The sequence below is a fragment of the Hyperoodon ampullatus genome, assembly GCF_949752795.1.
Source record: "Hyperoodon ampullatus genome assembly, chromosome: 12".
Taxonomy (NCBI): domain Eukaryota; kingdom Metazoa; phylum Chordata; class Mammalia; order Artiodactyla; family Ziphiidae; genus Hyperoodon; species Hyperoodon ampullatus.
Genome location: NC_136925.1, coordinates 35,996,872 through 36,021,597, shown reverse-complemented (window position 1 = coordinate 36,021,597; position 24,726 = coordinate 35,996,872). Strand labels below are relative to the sequence as shown.

At 34.7% G+C, this 24,726-nt stretch overlaps 1 protein-coding gene across 1 annotated transcript in view; it reads right to left on the bottom strand.

The window, feature by feature from the left end:
- The window catches only part of LIN28B (lin-28 homolog B), a gene marked incomplete at both ends in the record, with an annotated part of 119,727 nt that extends 97,200 nt beyond the window's left edge, over positions 1–22,527 (bottom strand). Inside the window, 2 exons of the mRNA XM_079716094.1 lie at positions 14,374–14,561; positions 22,494–22,527. Coding sequence (XP_079572220.1) covers positions 14,374–14,561; positions 22,494–22,527 — 222 coding nt within the window. The remainder of the gene's footprint in view (positions 1–14,373; positions 14,562–22,493) is intronic.
- Positions 22,528–24,726: the final 2,199 nt, after the last annotated feature.

Sequence of the window (24,726 nt, the reverse complement as noted above, 5' to 3'; positions counted from 1 at the left end):
ATTTAATGGATGTAAAATGCTTAGCACAGCACTTGGCACATGCAAACACTCTATAAAACTTACATGATACTATTATCATCATTCTGTTATTGAGGTCCTGATCACTATCACTGCTACAGTATTGATTGGCTATGGCTGAAGAGTTCTCTTGTGTTGGCAGAACAGAAGCCTTGTTACAGGGGAGTCATACCAGTGTCTTTGGATGATCCGGAGTTAGGATCAATGACGGCAAACTGGGGTCTATCCCCCGGGGAATGGTAGTAGTGGGAACTTAGCATTAGCAGGAGGCTAAAACAAAACAAATATAAATGTTTGTTGATCTGGAAAGGGGGTAGACTAATAGAAAGGAATATATGATTACATTCTGTCTTTTTCAAGTATTCTATCAAAAGATTGCTTATACTTATCATTTTTATATTACTTTAAATATGTCTGAATTATGTCATATTTTTGTGTTTGTCCTTTTAGTAAATAACATTCAAACATTTCAAAATATCTTTGGTTTATTCCATAAAACATAAGTATTACACAATATTCATTTTTATTATCTTTCAGACATAAATTATAACTTCTAAAATCCTCTTTAAGCTAATTGTGAGATTCCATGACCATTCTGCTTAAGTTTTTCAAACTAGGGTCAGTAAGTATGAGAAACTTAAACCAACACATGTGGAGCTAAGTAAAGGGATTGCCCTTTAAGATGAAGAAATGCTAGCGCATATATCTACAGCACAAAGAAACTTGGGCCCTTCAGCAATCTTACACTACAGTTTATAGTGTTTACCACACTGAATCTGCATTTCCTTACTCATCCTGAAACAAACAAAAGAAGGAATTTATGAACAATCTAAGGAAGTAAATAATTCAAACATTTCTAGATCTATCAGTATCAATTTATTTTCATTGTTAGCCTATTTTATGAGTTAGTTTGTGGTTTAAAAAGACTTCTAGGCAAAAATACGCTAGACACACAAACATTATCTTTAGATGACAAATGATATTGAGTAAAACATTTCATATAAACTTTCTTTGGAAATTTAGGAAAATATTTCAAATAATCAGTAAGTGTTTAGAAATGTTAAAATTACCTAACCATCCATGGCTTTTTTTTTCAGAACTCACACTCCTCTTCAAAGTTAGGAAAATTACTGGCAACAGCCTTTAGAAACAGTATAAAAGATTTAGCCAAAGCTAAGTAAAGAGAGAAAAGTGGTGAAGGACTGAATTTGACTTCGTTAATGCCTGAAACAGACAAAGTAGACTTCTTTTTTCTTAACACCACAGTATCCAGCTGTACCAAAAATGAATTCTAAATTAAAGCTTGATAAACTCTAATATCTGTTATTAACCTCTTCTCAACTACACTCTTCTCCAAGGGATGATACTTCTGCTAAAGACAGGCACTTTCTGCTGAGTGACTGCTTTTTTCTGGTATCTCTAGAGCTAGGGCCCCAGGCTTCCTTCCCGAAGGGGAGTGGGGGAGGGGAAAAGGGGAGGCGGACACTAAAGAGAGAGACCACTTAAGGCCGTAATAATTCCTGGTGGCAGATCAAATGATAATGTTAGGGCAGGAATCATTTGGGGATAACATAATGCTTTAATAATTGGGGTAATTTATTTTTTCAATTTACAGCTAAAAATGGGAACATATACATATGTATCAAAATAATGAATTCTATTCCATAAAATCTTACTCTGAAAACATTATCCCATGTCTTATGAGATTTTCCAAAAATCATTTGAATTTTGTAAATTCGAGTAATTGAATACATGTTGAACACTGAATCTCATAGGAAATTCTGGATTACCTTTAGGAATATTAATGATTTAACAGTGACCAGATACTTTTAAAAGTAAAGGCAGAGAGTAAGGAAAAGTGGTCAATAACTAACTACTTCCCAAACATTACTTATTAAGATTTTTTATATTAGAATATCTTTAAAAAAAATACCCAACCCTAAACTAAAGAGCATGTACTGAAACAAATGTCCATATTTACTTGGCCCTTCAGATATTTCAACAATTTGAAAAATTATTCCCCATTTTTTTATAAAGTTTATTTTAGGGGAAAGAAAATTTAGAAATCAAATCATTCACCTATCATTTATTTACAGTAACCCTCATGAAAACAAGTAGCAATATCCCAAGTGGTATTACTCCCCACAAATGAACCTTGTACTTCTGACTAAACATGAAGACACTTAAAGCCATATAAATTCATTTAACTACTCTTCTCCACACAAGTTAAAGAAAACTTTGCAGGAGAAAAGGAGAGTTATAAAGGGAAAAGCACCCAACTTTTCACTTTCTAATATCATATTTTGTTAGGAAAAAAAAAAAGCATGCGGTACACAAAAAATCTGGTAGTAATTTTTAAAAATTAGACTTTGTTTCTTAATCTTTTTATTTTAAACTCAGAGTGACACTAAGATGCTAAATGGATTATTTCAACAAAAAATGTCGGTACTAATTCAAATACTTAATAATAGATTGCTGGTGTTTTATGAATACCTTGTTATCCAAATGGTAAGTGAAGAAGTATCACATATTTGAAAGATTTAGTATCCTAAACCTTTCCTCAAAGCAAAATTTTAGTGGCACTTTAAACATTAAATAAAATATCAATAAATATTTAATTAATGAAATGTACTGAAGTTCAAATAATTGTAAAGCACATGCAAAATAAATTACCTACTATACACTTTAATGTCAATGAAAACATGAAAACATGACAAGCATACTGCAGACTTCACACCAGATCCTGGTTATTGAAAAACTGATAACCCAGTGTTATTAAACTTAAGTAGCTTTTCTGTATATCTCAACAGATTTTTCATATTAAAAAATCTTAACTAACCAAGTTATCTTGGATAACGGCAAAATCATAGGATTAAATATCATTGACTTTCAAGATGTATAAGACTATTGAAAATGTAAGAAACAATGCTTTTTATGTAAGAATTTATTTTATTGAAACACAACATTTTAAATAAAAATGCATAAAGGATTTGAAAACAGTAGGATTTCTCCTTAGAAGTCTTTTAAAAGTACTGACTTGCAGGGAAATATCATGTGTCAAAGAACATTGTATTTTAAAAATCATTGACAGGATACTTCTTTTAGAACTACTGTTTTTCAAAATATTTTATTTATTATTTGGGGACAGCTATACTGTTACTAAAACAGAATTTAAAGGTTTGGGAAAACAGCTTAAGAACAAATTTAAATATTTAATAGTAAATTATAACATCATGACTAAATCCCCAAATTGGGACTAAGCATCAACGTAAATATTCTAGGAGCTGGATAGCATTTTCTCCTAAACAGCGAGCTACACCACTTACTATTATAGAGAGGTGAGAGAGAAGAGGAGCAAAAAGAAATACATCCAGTTAGTCCCTTCTTATATGTACATGCAGTTCTGGAACACATTTTGTTTCCTATCAGCAAATTTTCATGACTAAAATCATCCCAAACACCACTGCTACTTTCTTTCCACTGTGAGTTCTGAGAAATAAGCTACAGTTAAAAAACCTCAAGTGATACTACAAGATAACTGAGAGAAAAACGAATACACTAAGAAACTACCATGACATAGATAAGATCAGTTTTATTTTTAAAATCTATTTGGTAACCTTTTTTTTGGCTTCCTAAAAAGCTGCATGGATGTAATATAAGGTATAGTTGTTCAAAACAAATATTTTAATGCATAAAACACATGAATTAAATAAGAGGCACATTTCAATAAATATTTCTTATAAACATAACATTTGCTATGTTATGCATTTTGAGATTCACTTCAACCCTATCTGTAACTAACTAAAAAGGAAGTCACATGACTTACACAATGAAAAAGAAAGAACAGTTTTCTTTCCTTTCCTTTCTACAGGAAGAAACAAAAGCTTGGTATTAGCTATCCAAGGCCAAGGGGTGGGGCCTGCAAGCCAAAAGGCTGTAATGGATTGAAGTTAATCTTAATGGACGCCCACTTTAACCTTATGGAAGCATCAAAAATGTGAAAACTGCAACCAGTGCTTGCATAAAATAACAAACATTTAATGTAAATTAGGTTTTACAACTAGAAAATTCTACAGGGACATAATTCAGCTTATAAACAACAGTGCTGTTTTTGTTGGGGTAAAATCACCTAACTGTGATTCCCTACACAGATACACACACCATCCCCCCACTGGCACACAGATACTTCACAAGCTTCTTGAATAAATAGGAGTATCCAATGTCCAGGGTGATGGGTGGTCCTGAGGTCCTGAACCAGAGCTGTATACTTTTAAGGGATGCTGAGATAAGAACAAAGTGTTTTGTGTTTGTTTAAACCTGGGTCTATATTTAAAGTCTTTACACCATTATTGATACAGTTCATAAACTTGTGCTATAGTTGATTCAGGAAAATTTTAAGTGTCAGCATAAATGCTAGAAAATTAAGCACATCAAAACAAAATACTTTGGGGCTTTTATAGATTGAATTCAAATTAATAAATTCAGTTTACTTAAAAGTAATCACTACATTTCAAAGGTGTAAGTCTCAACCTGAGACAGAATATCATCTCACCAAACTTTCACTACCAACAGGATGCTTTTCTAGTATCGAATGAAATAGCATTATTTAAACAAAATTACATACATCAAATAAGCTGCAGTGGCATGAAAAACTTCAAAAATAGTGAAATTAGCCCATGTGAAGTCACAATCAAGCATCAACTATTATGCCCATTTTTATTCTCCAGGCTTTATTATAAGTCTAATATAAAGAGATTTTTTGCACAGCAGAAAGGCAGGATTTACAAGTGGCCCAAGGAAAAGATAAGCAATGAATAGTTCTGACCCCGGCTGCTCTGGCTTGATCAAGTGGGTCTGCAACCTGAGCCAAAGGGCGCAAATTCCTCCCCATTCAAAATTCTTCAATGGCAAGGGGGAGGAAACAGTGAAAGGGGCAAACATGCAAATCCAACTGTCCTTAGATTTAGTATTCAACTAAAAATTTTAATTAGAGAGCTAAAAAGAAAAAATGAGGTCAAGACTGTGATTAAATTTCTGACTCATACTTTAACCAATCCTGAAAAGAGAAGTTTTTTGTTTTTTCTTGTTAAAACTGAAGAAAATTCATTCATTTATCCTTTTAAATGTATGGCTTACACTGAACTGTGTTAGGTGCGTGTCTCTCGTATCATTTAATCTATTTAAAGGAGTTGCTGAAAAGTGGAATTAGTTTCCAAGCACCAGTGTTTCCATATTGTAAGCAAAATGATGTATTATTAAAATCCTAGCTGGGAAAAAAGTTGATAGAATTCATTCATTCCAAGCTTTACAACACATCAATGATCTATTAAGTATTTAAAGTGATAGATATAACCTGTGTTGTCAGACTTCTGTTACAGACTGAACTAAGGAAAAGATAATTCATTTGAATGAAAACACATTAAGATAAAAGAATTTAGGAACTACGGCATCTAGGAACTTTGTAGCTACTAACAGTAAAGACCTAGGAATTGCTTACAAAGCTTAACAAATGGTCGGGAACAAATCATGGCCAAATTAAAATTAATTTCAAATTTACATAGACTATATAACATAGAACAATAAAACTGAAAAGAAAAATTTAGAATTATTAGTAAATTAAACTTACAAGATTTTAAAATAGAAGCTAACTTTAAGGTGAACAAAAATAATAAATTTCAGTGAGGTTTGATTTTAAAAAGTGTTCTATAACAAAAAGAGCAGCTGGTAAAAAATAAGCATATTACTAATAGCACAATAAAATAATATGATTCTCAGCAATTGGTAAAGACAGTTTAGTTTCTATGCATGAAATCTGAAGACTATATAAGACTGATGAGAAATCACTGTATTTAGTTCAAAAGTTTAAAAACTAACATTTTTTCATCATAATTATCCCCAAATTATGGGTAGAGAGAGGAGCATAATTAAACTTTGTAAAAAGAAAGTGAGTAGTACATGGGAAAAATGAGCCTTTGCTTCATACCTTGTATGAAAAGAATGAGAATTGGAAAAATCTTATTAAAAAGTTTGCCAAAAGGAAGTAAACAGGAAGAATATATAGCAATCTGGAGAGTAGAACTCTTAAATCTATCACCGAACAATGCTTTACACTTAGTATGTGATCAATTAAAAAAATAGTTGAATAGATAAATTATTGAACCAGAAGTTTTTCTAGTGTTACCACTTTCTTAAAAGTTAATACTTTTATACAGCAATAAGCCTTCTTGCCGATTTAAACCTCTAAGAATGTTTACACAAAACTCAGTTGAGACAGAAATTCATTAAATTTCTGACAAGAAATAAGAGTAACAATAAGCCTAATTATGCCCTTTAGGTAAGCAGTGAGTTTACGTTGTATGAAAAAGTACCATAAGGGTAAATGAAATTAAGTTTGAAGATTAGTGAAATGTATGCTAAGTAATCTCACTTCCACAAGCACAGAAACTACTGGTGAAAAGGTCATTGTTGAGCAGAAATAACTAAAGAGAAACAAACAAAAAACATGAAAATAAGTGGATTGTATTTCATAAAGGATAATGGGTTGTAGCGTATATCTAAATAGACAAAGTTAAAAGAAACAGGTCAGTTAACCAGTTAATATGACATATCAATATCATATTGGACAACTGTGCCTCTCTTCTTCAAGGGTGACTACTACAAATGGGCACAAGGGAATTTTTTTGGGCTGATGAAATGTTCTGTATGATGACTGTGGTGGTAGTTACACAATTTGTGAAAACTCATCTCACTGTATACTTAAATTTGGTGAACTTTATTCTATATAAATTATACCTCAATTAAGCTGACAAGGCAAAAAAAATAAATGACATGAGCTTACTATCTTTTGAAAAATCTGACAAAGATTTATATGATGAAGGTATTGATAAAAAATATAGTGCTTGAAATGCAGATTAAAACTAAACCTGGATCATTACAATTCTTAAATTATTTTCATGTATGATACCTCAGTTGACCTTTACCCCACCCCTCAAAAATAGAGACGGCAAGATATTATTGCCACATTTTACGCATGAGAATACTGAAGCTCCTTGGAAGCAACTAGCCAAAAGTAAGAAACCCACCCAAGTGGCACAGCCAAACCCAAACTTTCATTTCTGATATTTTCTCCCTCACTCTACCACATGATATCTCCTTTGGAATAATAATTATGTACAAACATCGCTGAGTCCTTACTATCTGCCAAGCTCTGTGTTAAATGCTTTACATGTATAATAACATTTAGTTCTCAAAATAACCCTATACAAAGTGGGTACTTTTTTGTCCCTTCCCTTGTAAGATGCTGAAACACTGACAAGGTAACTTACTTCCCCTACAGACATATAATAAACTGGGATTTGAACACTGATCTATTTGACCAGATTCTATACCACTGTATCATATCTCACAAGTATTAAGTAATTATTAATAGAGCAATAGGTATTAAATTATCACAGCAGGTCTATTTAAGACAATATTTCATATTTTTCCCTTAGCCTATACTGAAGAATACAAACTGAATATGTATACCTGAATACACAGGTAAAAATCTCATGATGAAACAAACTGTTAAAACAAAAACATTTGCATCACAAAATTATGTCCAAGTCTCAGTTTATATCCTGATGTGTTAAACAATATTAAACAATACTCTATACTATAAAATTATAATAAAAAGCCTTTTATATAGTTCACTGTAATTAAAATTAAGCTATTAATATTACACAATACATTTTGCCTAATTTTAAAGAGAGCACATAAAAGATACCAATTTCATTTTCAACCACAAATATATACCACTGATAATAACTTGTCCCTGATTTTGTTGTGGCAAAAAGACTAGTTTACATTTTATTTATTCAACACATACCTGCTAGGCAGTTTATATAATAGTATCTCTACTCTTCACAACACCTGAAAAGTTAGGTATTATTCCAACTTGCAGCTGATTACAGAAAGAAACATAAGACTAAAGCTATCAATTATCTATAAATCTTATTTGAGACAGCATTTCTAAACTATCACATATTTAGATATGGGAAGGGGGGCAATCATCAGATAATCTTCTAATTTGTTGCTAGACAGAAGATAAAATTAATCCTGATGTATCAAAATGCAGCATAACAAACATTTTTATTACTCAATTAATAGAGTACTCTTTTAAAAGATCATTTCAATGTACCCCACTTACCTACAATGTATTTTTTGATATATTACTGTTATCAATTTTTTTGATATTAGAAAACGTTACCACATTATTTTAGATAAGAATATAAATCATTTAAGTTCCTTATGGGCTGTATATGTTACAAAGCCATAACCTCAGTAACTACATATTGAACAAGCTGAAGTTCCAGTGAGAAATTCAGTGAGAAATATCTCAATATTTGGTTCCAAATCAAGTCTACAAAATATCATATTTAAAGTAATAAATTTCCAGTTGAATCAGAAATATCCTTACTTTACTTGTTTAGGTTATACTTGGTTTAGAAATAAAAATACAGTACACCATATTTTTAACTAGTAACTTTTAAACCCAATACCAATAAAACTTTTCAGTTAAGGTATACAAAACTATCTGCAATAGTTAGGCAATTTCTGAACAGGACGATGAATTCAACCAAATTCAAACCCTTATTAGGGTTCCTTGCTGTCCAAAAGCAACAAAATTTACCTCGAAGGACTTCCATGTTGAGTCCAGGTAACAAAACAAGTTTTTAACTTCTTATGAAACCCAAGAACTCTGAGATGAGTCAAAGACAGGTTAAAGATATTATGCTAAATACTCATAAGTGGCTTGTCACATATTTGTTTAAAAAACAGTTCTTGAATTTATCACCTTCATTTGCTGTGAATGGTCTTTTTAAAAAAGGAGAATCAAAAATAAGTAAGAGGAAAATATTTAAGAGTTACATCAATACTCTTTAAAATGAGGAGTGAAGACGATGTCTTAATTATGTACCCAATTCACATTTCATGTTTGAACTGAACGAGAATATCTTTTTAGAAGTATACAGAAAAGTTCCTGAAAATGGATCAGTATTTGAAAACCAGAAGGAATGTATCCAATATCTTTTAAGACAATTAAAGTCTTATACAGTTTTTATTTAAATGCCTTTAAATGTGATTTTATGATTAAATAGCTTCAAAGCATTTCATTTGGGATTCTTCCAAACTGGTCATGTGGGCAATTCATCTCGAAAATTTGGTAGCTTTAGGAACCATTTTCAAAATATTAAAATGCATAACTCACTAACAAATGATGTATAACTGTTTATTATCACATTTTTAAACTTCCAAGATTTCTCTATCTAAATGTTTTTTTTTTGATACTGACATTTTCAACAGCCCCAAGAAAAAAAAATAACCATATCTATTCTGAATGTGAAAAATGTTTTCACTCTAAACTATGACAAAAGTAATATGGCTAATAAATTGGTAATTAAATATTATGAAAAGCCCTTAAACATGAGCATATTGGAGTAAATCAGTTTTCATAATTGTGTAGCTAATTAATGTTAAAAACACTGAGACATGAACTCCATGCGACATCAACTGAACGGCATATAACACTTCAATTTTCATGTATTTAAATATTAGTCATCTCCAAATGTTTTCATAGCCTATACTATTAATAAAAATGCTTTAAACTTATCTCTTATTTCTTCTATTTCCGTTACTCTTTTGAAATGTTTTCTGAGCAAAGTAATAAAAGGAACATAAAATATATAAAATCTTTGTAATATAGGCATTTGTATTCTCATGAAGATCAAACTATAAATCAGAAATAAGGAGCAAAAGAAGAAAACATCAATACCTGAAAGGTAATTGAAGCCTTAAAAACCAAATTAAATATTTAAGCCAACTGAGTAATAATAGCTAAATTGCAGTCATTTTGAAATTACTCTTTCTCTTTGAAAAAGAATTCTTACATAAACTGAAACAAATGAAATACATTTATGTTAAAAATTCTTTGTGGAACTTCCCTGGTGGTGCAGGGGTTAAGAATCCGCCTGCCAATGCAGAGGACACGGGTTCGAGCCCTGGTCCAGGGAGATCCCACATGCCGCGGAGCAACTAAGCCCGTGCTCCAAAACTACTGAGCCTGTGCTCTAGCGCCCGCGAGCCACAACTACTGAGCCCACATGCCACAACTAATGAAGCCCGCGGGCCTAGAGCCCGTGCTCCGCAACAAGAGAAGCCACCGCAATGAGAAGCCTGTGCACCACAATGAAGAATAGCCCCCGCTCGCGGCAACTAGAGAAAGCCCACGTGAAGCAACGAAGACCCAACGCGGACAAAAATAAAAATAAAAAAATTTATTTTAAAAAAATTCTTTGTATCCTATTTGATGGCAAACAATCCCAAATATATAACCCAACAAAAAATATTATTATGCAAATGAGCTGTAGAGAGGGTAATAAGGAGAATGGATTCCAACCCTCCTCTGGACAAAATAAAGTTCCAATGATCATTTTTATCTTATTAGTTGAGATAATGACTTTAAAAATAAATGTCAAAATCTATGTAAAGAAAAACTTACATAACATCAACAGGTAGTTATTGAGTAATACTGACCTTCTCCATAAAAGATCTAGTATTTAATTACCATGTGATTCCTTTAAAATATCATCACATATATAAGTACTATTAAAAGATTATAATATTTCAGGAAGTTGCCAAAGATCTTTCCAGGTAATTTAGATATGTTACCCCACAATCTAACTGTGGAGGCAATTTTTTAAAAACTTAATAACAATAAACTGATAGGAGTATTAATTATTAGCACTTACAAAATAATTGTATTCTAATTGATGAAATCAACTGAGTAAGAACCTAGACTTAAAATCTGTATTAATCGTCTATACTCTTACTACTCAAGTGTTTTGCACTGGATGCTTAAGTAAGAAATTCCTACAAATTTATCCTACTTACAAACTAAATCATCACCAAATATTTTAAATACTAAAAATTTTAAGGAACACCTTAAAAACAGTGGGCTGTGACAAAATTCACAACTATAACATTTATACATTTTTGTTGTTTTTAAAAATACTGAATGCTATCAAGGTTTCAGTATTAACGTGTCAGAATACATCTACTCATTACAAATCCATAAAAATACGATCATTTAAATCACCAGTTAACATTAGAAAATCCAATGAAGACAGTCATTTTAAACCAATGGTCACATACCATCCTCAAATGGCAGAGTCTCACTACATTTATCAACAAGTCTGAAGATAGAGAAAGGACAGCACCTAAGTCTTGGGCATGTTTTTGAGGAGTTGGTGGCATTACAGAAACTAAAAGAAAGTTTGATTGTATTTTTGCCAACAAATTATAAACAGAATTAGCTAACCATAAATGTATAGCTCTATTTTAAGAACACACTCATATATTCTCTTCAATTCATAGCAACTGATTGTTTTTGATGTGCAGTTCTTTGCAGTCAGTATTTTTAAAGGAGAAAAAATATCTGGGTGCCTTGGCACGATTTTTTTAACATTATTTTAAAGAAACTAAAATCATTTCTTTTTTATTTCCCCAAACATATACTATTAAAAACATGTTTTAGAATATTTTTTTAAAAATCCAATGACACATGTACTTCCAAACAGTCAAAAAAAACCGCCACTACTTCATATATTTAAAATAATAATTAGATGTCACTCTAGTTGAACATTTAAAATTCCTAATTATCTATGATGCCTATTCTTTCATAACAAAATAGTATACAGACGTAATGGGGAAAAATCTAATTTATAATTATACATAAAATCTAGTATGCTTTCAAAAATGCTCACACAGTAAAAATGGCAGCTAAAAAAATAATTTTTAAAATGTCTTAAAAACTTCTATAAAATGGTCCTCAATTGCAACCTGATTGTGTAAGTGATGCTGCACACATTATTTATGGCCATCAAATTGTTACTTGTAGCTGCTTGGCTAAAATCAGTGGGATCCTGCCTTCTTCAAAACAATTATTCATATGATTTATATGCAATTTATATAAGTTTCAATATAAGACAGAAATCCCTTTACCTAGGCATCAAAGTTAAGAAGCAAAAAAATAAAAAACAAAGAAAAACAAAACAAAAAACCCAGCAACAACAACAACAAAGCAACTGATTCTAAATAGTTTTCCCTAGGAAAAAACTGAGATATATTTCAAACAGCAAATACTTTAACCATCAAAAACTGCCCTAAAATGTCACTTTCTAATTTTAAATTTAAAGATTATTACTGCCCTGTTTTTTTACATCACAAAAATGCTAATACGTGAGTTTTACTGACTTTTTACATACTTCTTCCTAAGAATGTATCCAGATATATTCTTAAGAAAAATACAAATACATATTTTTTGAGAGAATTTTTTATCACATACATCATTTTAATACTGTTCTATTAGTAAATACATGATGTGTAACAGAAGATTTAAAGTAAGTCTAATATAAATAATCAATGTTTGTACTCTAGAAACTATTCCCTAGGTATATAAAAAAAAACTTTTCCAGCAACATAGCATTTCTTAATTCAGTGGATATAGGAATGTTTATCAACATACAACCATTAAAGTTTAAAATTGGATGTCTCATTGTTCTAAACATTAATATCAGTTAATAAAATGTCTACTATTTGAATACATTAAAAGGTAAACATAGAAAACCAAATTATAACAAGGCGTGATCAGACAAAGAAGAAAAGGGCTATTTTTTTTCATTCATCTATAAAACAAATTTATGAGATTGTAAAGAACAATTTAACAACCTAAAGAAGGTTCAAAGCAGGGAAAGCAGGGGCCTGAGAGAAAATGGATTTGTCAATGATTTCAGTCATTCAGTCTAGGGAGGAGAAAAGCAGAAAATGTGGCTTCATTTTGCCATATAAAGTAGGAGGCATAAAATCCAGTAGCCTGTCTGTGGAGTTCTATTTATGTATTTAAACCCTGTTTCAATTCACAGATTATGCTGATCCTTCCACATGTAAACAGCCAATAATGATAGCCAGGCCTTTAGGAAAGGAAAACACACACCACACAGCAAGGTCAGGAAGCTACCAAGCACACAGGACAACAGATCAAAACAGAATGGTTTCATATGTTTCTATTGTTTATATACTTAATTTGAAGATGATATTCCTTAGGGGGGAAAGGAGGTTGTAAATTATTACTAAGAACATGCAACATAGTATCAAACAAAACAGAAAATTTTTATGCAAATATACTAAATATTTATTTTTTGCATGTATCTATGTCAGTCAACCTGTAGGACTGATATGCATTCATTCGATTATTTTTAACTTAGATGTCAAGCTAAAATAAACCTCTTTAGTCCTAAATCCCTTTACTCCTAAGAATTCATTACAGATAATTTGTATTTCTCTAACTTCTTCCGATGAAATAATCAAGCTTGCAAACTGTAAATACCTTTTTTTTTTTTTTTTTTACTATTAAGAGATTAAGCACAACAGAGGAGTGAAAGGGGGAAAGGTATTAATTTCCTTGTTTCTGCGTAAAATTTCGAAAATAAGAAGCAATGACATTCTATTTGGTATTTAAGCATCTTAAAAAATTACAACACAATATAAGCAACAGTGGAAATTTACCCCAAGTAGCCCACTAGCACATTTTAAACATACAAACTAGAGCCGCCTCTGGCCACATGTTTTTTTGAGTTCAGTCTCTTAAAGAGACAGTATCCTTGGACCTATGCCCTACACGGAGCACATTTCTAAAATGTTTGATTACCAACAACCTCTCTTGCATTTCTTCAAATCTATACTAGGCCAACAATGTTCTACTCTATTTTACTGTGAAATCAAATTATTTTAATTTGAATCTACAAAAGACTACCGGAGAGACAGATATAAAATAATTGGGGAAGCTACTGTGATTAGAGGTGTCTAAAATAAAGGGACCTACAGATTTCTTATAACAGCAAATTGGCTTAAAAAAAAACAAAACTTAATAAGATCACTGTTTCCTCATTCATTTCCCACTCATTCCCCAGGCACAGGCCACATAACGTATCGTAACCGATAACACCGGAAGCTACACTACGGCAATTTCGCTGTCGAAAGAAGAGGGGAACTTGCTTAATCAAGTCAACCACCACCCAGAAGTGAAATTTCAGAGATTTCATTTTCTGTTCAGGAAAAGACACCCAGGAAGGTGCCCATGCACACACCCTAATAACTGTATTCACTCGTGACTGTAAGGAAGATTTTGAAGGGCACATTATTGTAAGCCCACTGACAAAACTACCGGTCAGCTCCTCCACATGAAAAAGGTGAAGACGAAGAGAAAAAACCAAAACCAAAACCAAACCAAACCAAAACAAAAAAAGTTTGTCTTACTTGGTGTACAAATACATCGACTGGAATATCCAAGGGGCTTCCCTCTCGGCTTATCATGGAGATGAATCCAAATCCCATTCGCACGTTGAACCACTTACAGTGGCCAGTTCCGTGCAAAACCTGGGATTCCTCCTCTGCCTGCTCCGGCAGCTTCCCGGGCTCTTCTCCACCACCTTTGCTTGCCCCGCCTGAGTAGAACAGGACAAAAAAGTCAGTTAGTCAGTATTCCCATACAGTTCAGTGAAAGGAAAAAAAAAAACTGCTTGGGAGTGGGGGTGGAGGGGAGAGGAAATGAAAAAAAAAAAGCTATTAAATGGTTGATTCCTTCTTTTATTCGGCAGAAAATATTTTAAATTAAAGGCTTAAAAGGGAAAGCGGGGGAGGGAGGAAGCCACACTGTTCTATCGATCACAACTTCCACGTTTCTGTACATACGTGTACGTTTTCTTTTAACTCTGTTTCTCGGCCACATATTACAGTACAGCATGCGATTATTTTACTTGCATGTTGCTGATTTAACACTGATCCCATTTACAAAGAGAAATTTTCAGCGAAACTAATTCTCTCCGGCGTGCCCGAGGAGGAAAGAGAAATCGTGAAGATGGTTAGAACTAGTTAATGCACATGCGGCAGCAGTGAATCCAGGGTTATTTGCAATGTGCATTCCCCTCCCCCCCAATAACTTTCAATTAAAGTTGGGGTGGAATGGGGGAGGGGGCAGGTGTATAAAAGTTTTCTTGGGCTCACTAACTGAAACTGCGCTTAATCACACTCAAACAATTCAAACAATAGCCCCCTGAAAGCTTTTCAAGTTGTGAATCAGTGTGGGCGGTACAAAACATTTTTGGAGATCTATAACAATAGGTTGCAGAAAGCCCCACTGCGCGATGGGGGGTGGGGGGTACTGCTCAGTATTGGGGTAAAAGGGGAAGGGGGGACGGGCAAAGAAGGGTGGGAGAGGGAGAGGGCGGGAGAAAGGAAGAGAGAAAATCACAGTAAAACAATAGAAAAGAAAATTAACCTTCGGCCATGTTGCCCCACGGGCCCTCTGCTCCAAACTCGTGAGATGAAAACTTTCCCTTTGCAACGGAGTGATCTTCTGCATCAATCTAACATCTTGATTTTGTGCGATCACAAATTTAGCTCGCATGGTCTAATGTGCTTTCCCTCTTTTGATTTTTTTCTCTCCTCTCTCCAGTTTCTGGCCCCCTGAGCACACGTGACTTTGTCAATTACATGCTTTCTTGCTACTAATTTCACCTCGGATCCTTAAGGGGCTGGCAAGAGGAAGAGATAACCAATCGCCATTTCATCTATGCTGACATCAAAATAATTTATGAATGAACACGAAAAACTCAAACATGTTATCTTAAAGACAATTTGGGACGCTTCTTTACGATAAATCAGAATGCCGATTTCGTGCTTTTACTTAAACACAATGGAGGGTCCTTGTGAATCGTCGATTTAGAAAAACGGCACAGTCATATATGTGCACACGCGTGCCTTACACACAAGCCTGTCTAAATAATCTCATTTAAGGGGGAAAAAGCCATTTAAATAAAGCAACCGACGTTACGCTTTTTCCCCCCTAAGAATTCAGCTGCTCCGTTAACAGTAAACCTGCTTGGGATGCAAATTTCATATTTAATTCCATTCTTAGAGGAAAATATGTAATTTACAAAAGATCTAATTGAACCTAATTACACACCCATGAAACTTTAGATAATGGTAACCTACATCTACAATAAGAGAAATGCACACAATTACCTGTGACCTGAAATTTGTTTCAAATTTAAAATAAAATGCTACCGGAAAAATCGCTATCACCTTCTTGTAGTCAAATTGTGTTTAGGTTTACCATTTCGGAACATTTTGGAGGGGGCTGGTAAGGAATTGTACTTCACAGGTTTCTCCGCCATCTCTTTCCGGGGGAGGAGATGTGATTAATGACTTCCTAAATAACAGCCCAGTTTTCCAGCCTAACATAGAGTGAACCTCAATCAGTGGCGATTGTTCCCCAAGAGCAAGGCGACGTAGGGCAGGGAGGGGGAGGGGAGCGCCAGGCAGGGGAGGTGAAGAGGAGCCGCCAGCACAGGCGGCTGCGGAGCCAGAGAAAGAGGTGGGGGAGAAACAGCGGGCGCGGGCGGGGGGAGGGGGTGAAAAAGGGAGGCAAGTGGGAGAAAAAAGGTAAATTTATATCTTATTGACTGGACCCTGACATTTTAAAAGTCCACTACCAGGGGACAGAAGAGTTGAATAAACGAAAACTTAATAACGGGTTAGGCTCCTACCGTCCCTTCCCCGGCCAGCCCCCGGTTTCAAACTGCTTACCCTTTACCTTTAAAATTGGTTCAAACGATTGTTGATTACTAGATGCTGACACCAATACTGCCTCCCTCATCGACCACTGCAGTAAATGTTATAGATCAACTAGAAATGCTGGATTTCCTTTAGAATATAAAATAAAACCCGTCTTTGAAACATTAAAACGCACCACTACTCTTCCCCCACCCCACCCCCATTTTCTTAAACAAGCAGTTTACCGAGAAACTGTACAGATACCACTTCCCTTCGGCAAAGCTACGGAGCTTACCCTCCCCCACTATACCCGCAACCCCCCTCCCCGTCTCTCCAAACACACTCCTAACTCTAACACTGTTTCACACAAACTAAAACGTAGGGATTCTGACCGAATCTAAAAGCTTTTGAAAATCCACATAATGCACCTACTTACACCTCCTCCCCATACTAAACAATGAAATATAAATTTATACTAATTAGTTCAGATCTGAAGTAAATTGATGTATATAAATAAATGTTATTGTCAGCTGTTTGTGGTAAAAGGCTTCAATCGAGACTGATTAACTTGAAAAGATTTTTCGTCTGTTTATTTCTTTTGTTGTTTCTCAAGAAAGGAGGCAAAGCTTTCTCATTTTATTTACTTTGTGTGTATGGGGGGGGGGGGATAACCATGTGCCAGCTGGTAGGGACGAAAGAAAAAGTGTAAAAATGTAAATGATTTTGCAAGAGTCCCAAAAGCTGAAGCTCTCAAAAAAATTATTTACTAACAAAACACTCACTAGGCATTAATAGTAGAAATCAACTGATTACACTGACCTATAATGAAATAACTTTAACGATGGTATTCCAGGTTAAATATTTTGAATAACAGGAAATAGAAAAACTAATTTGAATAAGTTGTGTTTTTAAAAATATTTTAAATGAAAGAACTACTTTTAAAAATCAACATCTGGTAACAGGAATAATGTGAAAAGTATTCATGCAAATTGAGGAAATGCCATTATTTATGTAAAATTATCATAAAATTCACAGGCAGTATAATTTAGTTTTGTCACTGATACACATTCATGATAAACAATGTTTTATCTGTAAGCTTGTTTTTAATTAAAAAATAGTCTAATCATCATAAAATCAGAAATATGTAGGTGGGTTCTGAATCCTTGTTTGTTAAATTTGATGAAATTCAAACCTATAAATACACAGATGAAAAGGGTGAAATGCCATAAGTGAACCACACTGGATGGTATGGTTATGAGATTCAGTTTTGCCTGATTGGGGGCCTCCAGTATTAGTGGAATTAAGGTAGGGTTCACTGGACTGGTCACTGGTGTCAGAGGTTATCGACTCATTCATTTCCTGAGAGGGACATCGGCCTTTCAAGTCGTGTAGAAAGCTTTTTCCAACTGGGGACTTTGAGAAATCCTCTAACATTCATTCACAAAGAATTTAAGGCAAATGCATTTTACATACCTGGTTGGGGGGGGGATTGGAGTGGGGTCGGTAAAAGAAAGGGGGAGAGAAGGGAAGAGGAAGGGTAGAGGGAGGAGAAGCAGGGAAGGGAATTGGGAGGGAGGGAAGAGAAGGAGACAGTGACAGAAAATATCAGTCCCCATTTCAGGGATATGGCACTGTCTTTTAAATAGACTCATCTTTTCCTGCTCCCCCCTCAGTCTTTTGAGCCTAAGATCCTTTTATGAAACTAACCATCATCTTTTTAAGCTCATAAGAGTTCTTCTTTCACCTAAAATGGTCCCATGAATCTCCTAGAACGCTTTCCAATTTGTCACCTTCCTGAAGTCTTCTGGTTTTAATTTTTTTCTCATTTCCTACTTGTTTTTAGTGCCAGAAAGACCTGTGCTTGACTCAAAACGCATGTTTTATACTTGTGGAAGCCAAATGTTTCAGTGGCTTGATTTATCATACTTCTTGCAAAATGTCTTTAAAATGAGTTCAAGTAGCTACAAAGAATCCTCAATGCACTGGGGGTAAAAAAAAAAAATCAAGGAAATAACCTATCATACGCCCGTTGGTTATCACAATCTAAGATTTCTACATTTAAAAAACGTACATATTTTCTTTTTCTTTCTTTCTTTCTTTTTTTTTTTTAAAGAATTCCGACAGTACAATGCAAGGAGCCGAAAGAGGTGCCAGAGCCCACCGTCGTTGTTTTCAACTATAAGCAATGAGTGACTTCTATTACAGCTGAAACAATGCTTCGGTTCTTCTTAAAACTAGGAGGAGGGGCTGCGGCACTGCGACGAGCGGCTCCACCCGTGCTCTGCGTCCCGGCCGACAAGGCCGGGGTCTGCAGCCCCGCGCTGCCCTCGCAGCCGCGGATCTTCACGCGCAGCTCGCGCCCCCAGGGTCGCCGAGACCCCCAGGTCAGCGGATCTGCCCCTTCCCTCCACCGCCCGCTCATACCACTTCCTCTCCCCGTTCTCTCTCCAGTCACCTTTCCCTTTAGTCACCACATCACCACCTCCTCTCGAGAAGTCAAGCCGTTCCAAAGAAGGCTGAGGATTTCTCACTAATTAGGGGACATTCACATTTGTCATTTCGTCCCGACAAGAGGAACACCAAACAAAAGAAACCTTTGCCTTCACCAGGATGGAGGCAACGCTTGACGCACCCTACTACCTTCCCTGCGTTTCCAGACATGTATCATGTATAATCTGATTCCTTCATCTGGGAGATGTCAGTCTCCGCAAACCAAAAAGTGAAGTCAAGGGGGGGAGGGGTCATGGGGACCCGAGAGAATGACCACTCCACCCCCTACTCCCCCACGAGGCCATGCCTAAAATGGAGCTGTCTTCACACAGACCCCTGGCGCCGTCCTTTCGGGAAGCCACGAAAACGTCGCCGTGAGCCTTTGGAGGATCAGGAAAAGCTGTCGGCGGGGAAGCGGGTGGGGGGCGGCCAGGGGCGATTTTAGGGAACCCGCTGTCTGGCCGCGGCTTGAGGTTTCCCGCCCAAAGGCTGCGGACCCGCACGTCGGGCAAACTGTTGCCGATCCCTCCCACTGCGTTTCAGTAAACTACTTTACCCGCAAATAACTTCCTTGAAATTCTTGCAACACGGAGTCAGCTGAAAGGAGTACTGGACTGGGTGCGTTGGTCTTATAGCACAGGCACTTTAGAATATGGGGGCTATTTGTTTTTGTTTCCGAAGAGCAAAATTCCGTTCTCATTTAATTTCCTTATCTGAGAGCAAAATGCTCTGGCTTAACACAATTGTTCCAATTTGGTGATTTTTACACAGCTTGTAAAAATCTCTTAAATATTTTCCTTAAATGGGTTAACATATTTCCCCAGGTATAATTAAATAAAATTATGGAAATACGGGAAACAATTAGAATAAATTTTAAGTGTGCCAGATAAAACCGCCTTTATATTTCAAAAAACAAGCATTTGAAAATGTTTCCTTCTTTTTGGTCCCTTATCTTTCAGCCAAATATTTAGAGCAACAAAATTAATTCAGAAAAGGGGCATTATTTTAACACCATCATTTTGTAGAAAGTTTATTTTTTTTTAACTGGAATAGCAAAAAATCATATTCTATTAACATACTTCTTCATTTAAAAGGAAAAATAAAAATTTTATTATTACTCCTCCCAAATATTTTCTGAATTGTGCGCAGCAAATACTCTCCTAAATGATTTTAATTAAGACAGCAATAGGTTAGAGAAATCATTTAGTAATAAGCATTACATTACTTTGCCCAGAATAGCACAAAATGAAGGTTCTTCATGTTTTATTTGAAAAATGAGTCCAGATTTTTCACCTGTACTACTTGAACAGGTATGCCTCATAATTTACAGATCTTTTTGCAATAAATATTCTGAGTCTGCAGAAATGACACTAAATAATGTAAACATACAATTTTGCCCTCTCTCTCAAAGCAATGAATGAAAATTTACCCTTTAAAACTTAATCTCATCAAAACAAATAACTGGAATAAGAGTGGACTGTGGCGCAGTGGTTGAAAGTCCGCCTGCCGATGCAGGGGACATGGGTTCATGTCCCGGTCCGGGAAGATCCCACATGCCGCAGAGCAGCTGGGCACGTGAGCCATGGCCGCTGAGCCTGTGGGTCCGGAGCCTGTGCTCCGCAACGGGAGAGGCCACAACAGTGAGAGACCCGCGTACCGCAAAAAAAATAAAAAATAAGAGTGTGGACTGCTTCCTAGGTATTTCTTTTAATATTTCCACTTTAGGTTAATTTGGGGGAAGAGGACAGGTAGGTGGAAATTGGGAAGGGAAAAAATAGTACAAGAGTAAAAGATGAGGCAAATGAGAAGAAATCTTCAGGCTTTAAAGATGCCTGTGCAGGAGGCAAATCTGTGGAGAAAAAGCACCCAGCTAGAAACCGGAGGCCAGAGTTCTGGTCCCATTTAATGACCTTGTGTGTGTCCTTGGATCATTAAGCTTCTCTGGGCCTCAGTTTCCTCACCTGCAAAGTGAGGACACTGGAGCAGTTGATGTTCAAATCTTTGGCTTAAATGCAATCTCTGGCAATAACCTTTCTTTTGGTGAAAGTGCAACCTCTCCCCGGCCAACCCTTTTTAATCACAAGGAAACAGAGACATGAAACTTTATTGCAGTCACTTAACACACTGGTGTTAACATTACTTCCCAGCAGAAGAGAAAAGGGCCTCTGGACTGCCTCCAATTTGCCCCCAGAGGAAAACCACAATCAATAGTAAGGGGAAAAGAGTTGGTAAATTAAAATATTGTAGCAACTTTTCAGAATCTTCTTTTTCATTGTACTCTTTAGAGCATCATCTCTATGTCAAAGGATTCACTCCAGAAAAAAGTAAAGTGCTTGTCAAAAGGCAATGCCTATCAGTGGTTTCCTCATTAAACCTTTTGATCCCTACTGCTTTCCTCTTGCTACCTACAATCCTGTATTTGATAAGCTTAATAATAGAATAACAGCTTTTCACTTGTACTTATAAATGCTCATAAACTCTGTCATCTCATAGCTCTTAAGAGTTTTGAAAGCAGTATTAGTCAGAAGTAGAGCCAAGGCATTAACTGCATGAGAGCAGAAGCCAGAGTAATACATTAAAACAGTAAGACAAATAAAACTGTTACTGAAAACAGTATTGTCAGTTTTCAGTTAGTTTCAGTAATGTAAGAGAGTATTTCTCCATTAAAAGCCTAAGTTTACAGTACATCTAAATAAATGAAAGGAGATATATATATATATATATATATATATATATTTAAGTGTAGATTTAAGATGTTAGAAGTTCACATGACTCATTTTTGTAGTATAATGAGGAACACATTTGATACATGCTCATGAAAAGCAAAATAAATGGAGCTTTCCTAGATTAGTAAAATTCTCTAATTCCCTGAAAAACATGGCTAATATACTGTGCTATTTATGTTATGGTAAATTTTTTGAAAACAGGAGCAAGTCTCTAGCTTTAAATTAATTCAACATATACTTGTGAGTGCCTATTTTGCTACGGGCTTTACAAAAATGAACAAGCCACAAATACTTTTCATTCAGCTCCATTAACATTTAAATATTATCTGTTTTGCCTGAGATACAGAAAAGGGAATCACAAAATCTAATATTGCTAACATCAGGAGGAAAAGGAGCTAATTAGAAGATTTCATCCATGCAATTCTGGTGGGAGTATCAGTTTATAGATGAAGTGATCTGGAGTACAGTAGGTACAAGATGGGTACCATATCCATCTTGCCAAAGTGGAGAATGCCTGAGGGCTGTCATGTTTTCTCATATGCCTCCAATGATCTTTTAAAATAAATATTAGTTAAGTAAAAATTTAATTAAAAAAAAAAGACTAACCTGGGGCTGATGAAACCTGGTTGAATGACCTCATTGTCTTCTGAAGAACCTAAAATCAGAGAGCTCAAGTCAGTACTACATTAATTGCTCATTTAATTGCCTCTTCTTCAGCTTAATGGCTCATTAGAAAGCAATAAAATGCTTAGGTTTTGACTCTGTGAAGTGACCTGTAAACTTTTTTTTACAATTTAAGACTCACCTAGCAAAATTAGATAACCAATTGGCATAAACTTGCCTTTCATTCCAATTAAAGGATGGTAGTTTAAAAAACATTCTAAACAAGACCACTAAGATGTAGTCAAAGATCTAGTTTTCAGGAACAATGCAGTTTAAAATTTTTTTAATATTTAATTTTACACTGTAATTCAAGAATCCCATTCTTTTTTTTAACCACAGTTAAAAATTAACTTAACCTATAATACCGTGTTCCTTGATGGACTAATTTGACTATTCAGATATCTTTTAGAAGATAAATCATGAGACTCTAATTGTGATACTATACCCGATACTGGGTCTATTACATTCAAATACTTTTCGAGAAAAATATTACTTTAAGAGGTAATACATTTAATCATTGAGTATATTTAATTAAAGGTATCTAATATGCATTAACCCAGATTTTATAAGCAAAATCAGTTCTCCTTAAAAAAATATGAGCAAGTACTAATGTTTCTAATATATCCACTGGCAGATGTCACAACACAATAAAACTTGCAATAAAGAGGTCACCCAGTAATGAAGTATAGCGGTTGGAAGAAAAATTCCTGACGACCACTGAATTATCATTTTTATCCTCGAGTCCGAGTTATTAAAGCTTGGAAAACAGATTGGTTTGAACGTGCATACACTCACCTGCTACCACCCAGGGCTGTCTTTCCTCCCTTAACTAAGTTTTACACACTGTATCTACTATATCAACTCACAAAAAATAAATCATTATGTGTAAATTCTCTAAGTTGTGATCTAATTTTCTTCTCAAAACGAAATGGAGGCTTTTCCAAATGCAGAGTTCTACTGAATGTTGACCCAAGATTCTTCTTACAAAGGATGACAATCTCACTGAGTAAGATTTGAAAAGAATAGAGGAAGAATGTGAACAAAAGGCACGTGAACCTCTGTGCATTAAGTCCTTTAGTTATCCTGTGTTTACAACCAAAAGACAGACGATAATGACAGCCCCTCATTTGTAGAGACGTGGATGGACCTAGAGACTGTCATACAGAGTGAAGTAAGTCAGAAAGAGAAAAACAAATATCATATATTAACACATACATGTGGAATCTAGAAAAAATGGTACAGATGAACCGGTTTGCAAGGCAGAAATAGAGGCACAGACATAGAGAACAAACATATGGACAGCAAGGGGGGATAGCCGGGGTGGGGGTGGTGGTGGTGGTAGTGGTGGGATGAACTGGGCGACTGGGATTGACATGTATACACTAATATGTATAAAATAGATAACTAACTAACAAGAACCTCCTGTATAAAAATAAATAAATTAAAAAAAAGATGAGTCCCTAATGTTAACAAAATTCATTATAAAAACTTACTAGTTTTCCTTTACATTGAGCCTATATTAAATTTTATTTTGCACATTTGGTTTAGTGAGGGGGTACTTAAATACTATAAATACATTTCAGCAAAACCTAGCTCATGTTTTTCTAATAGCCCACAGCCCAGACTTCATCTTCTCTGCTTATATATTTGCAAAAAAGTTCAAAATAACATATTCTAAAGATGTGAAAGAAACACAGAAAGTGTTTGCAAACATTTTTTTCAAATAAGTCAGATGATAAATTATTATAAATGATAGATCTAATATAAAGTGAAAGTCAAATGGTGTAAGAATTAGCTAAATAACACTATTTAATTTTAAGACCTCAAACTATGAGCTTTCTGGGTTTAAAGAAAGCCGGACAATTTGAATGATAAAGATGTTCAGATTTTTCATTATCCAAACTTACACATGATGGTTTCGGTTATTGGTAGTTTTAATATTATCAACCTTTTCAAAGGAAAAGGTGGAATTATTTCACAGATATCAATATATTTCACTGATGTTAAATAATGATTTAAAATTTTTCACAAACAAAACAGTTGGAAGAGAAAATAGAATTAAGTTTAAATATGGATATTAATATCCATCCATATGAACTATGATAGGAATTAGGTTAATGTTATATAAAATATTCACAATATTAAATGTTCATATTCTGACTATAGGTGACTTTTT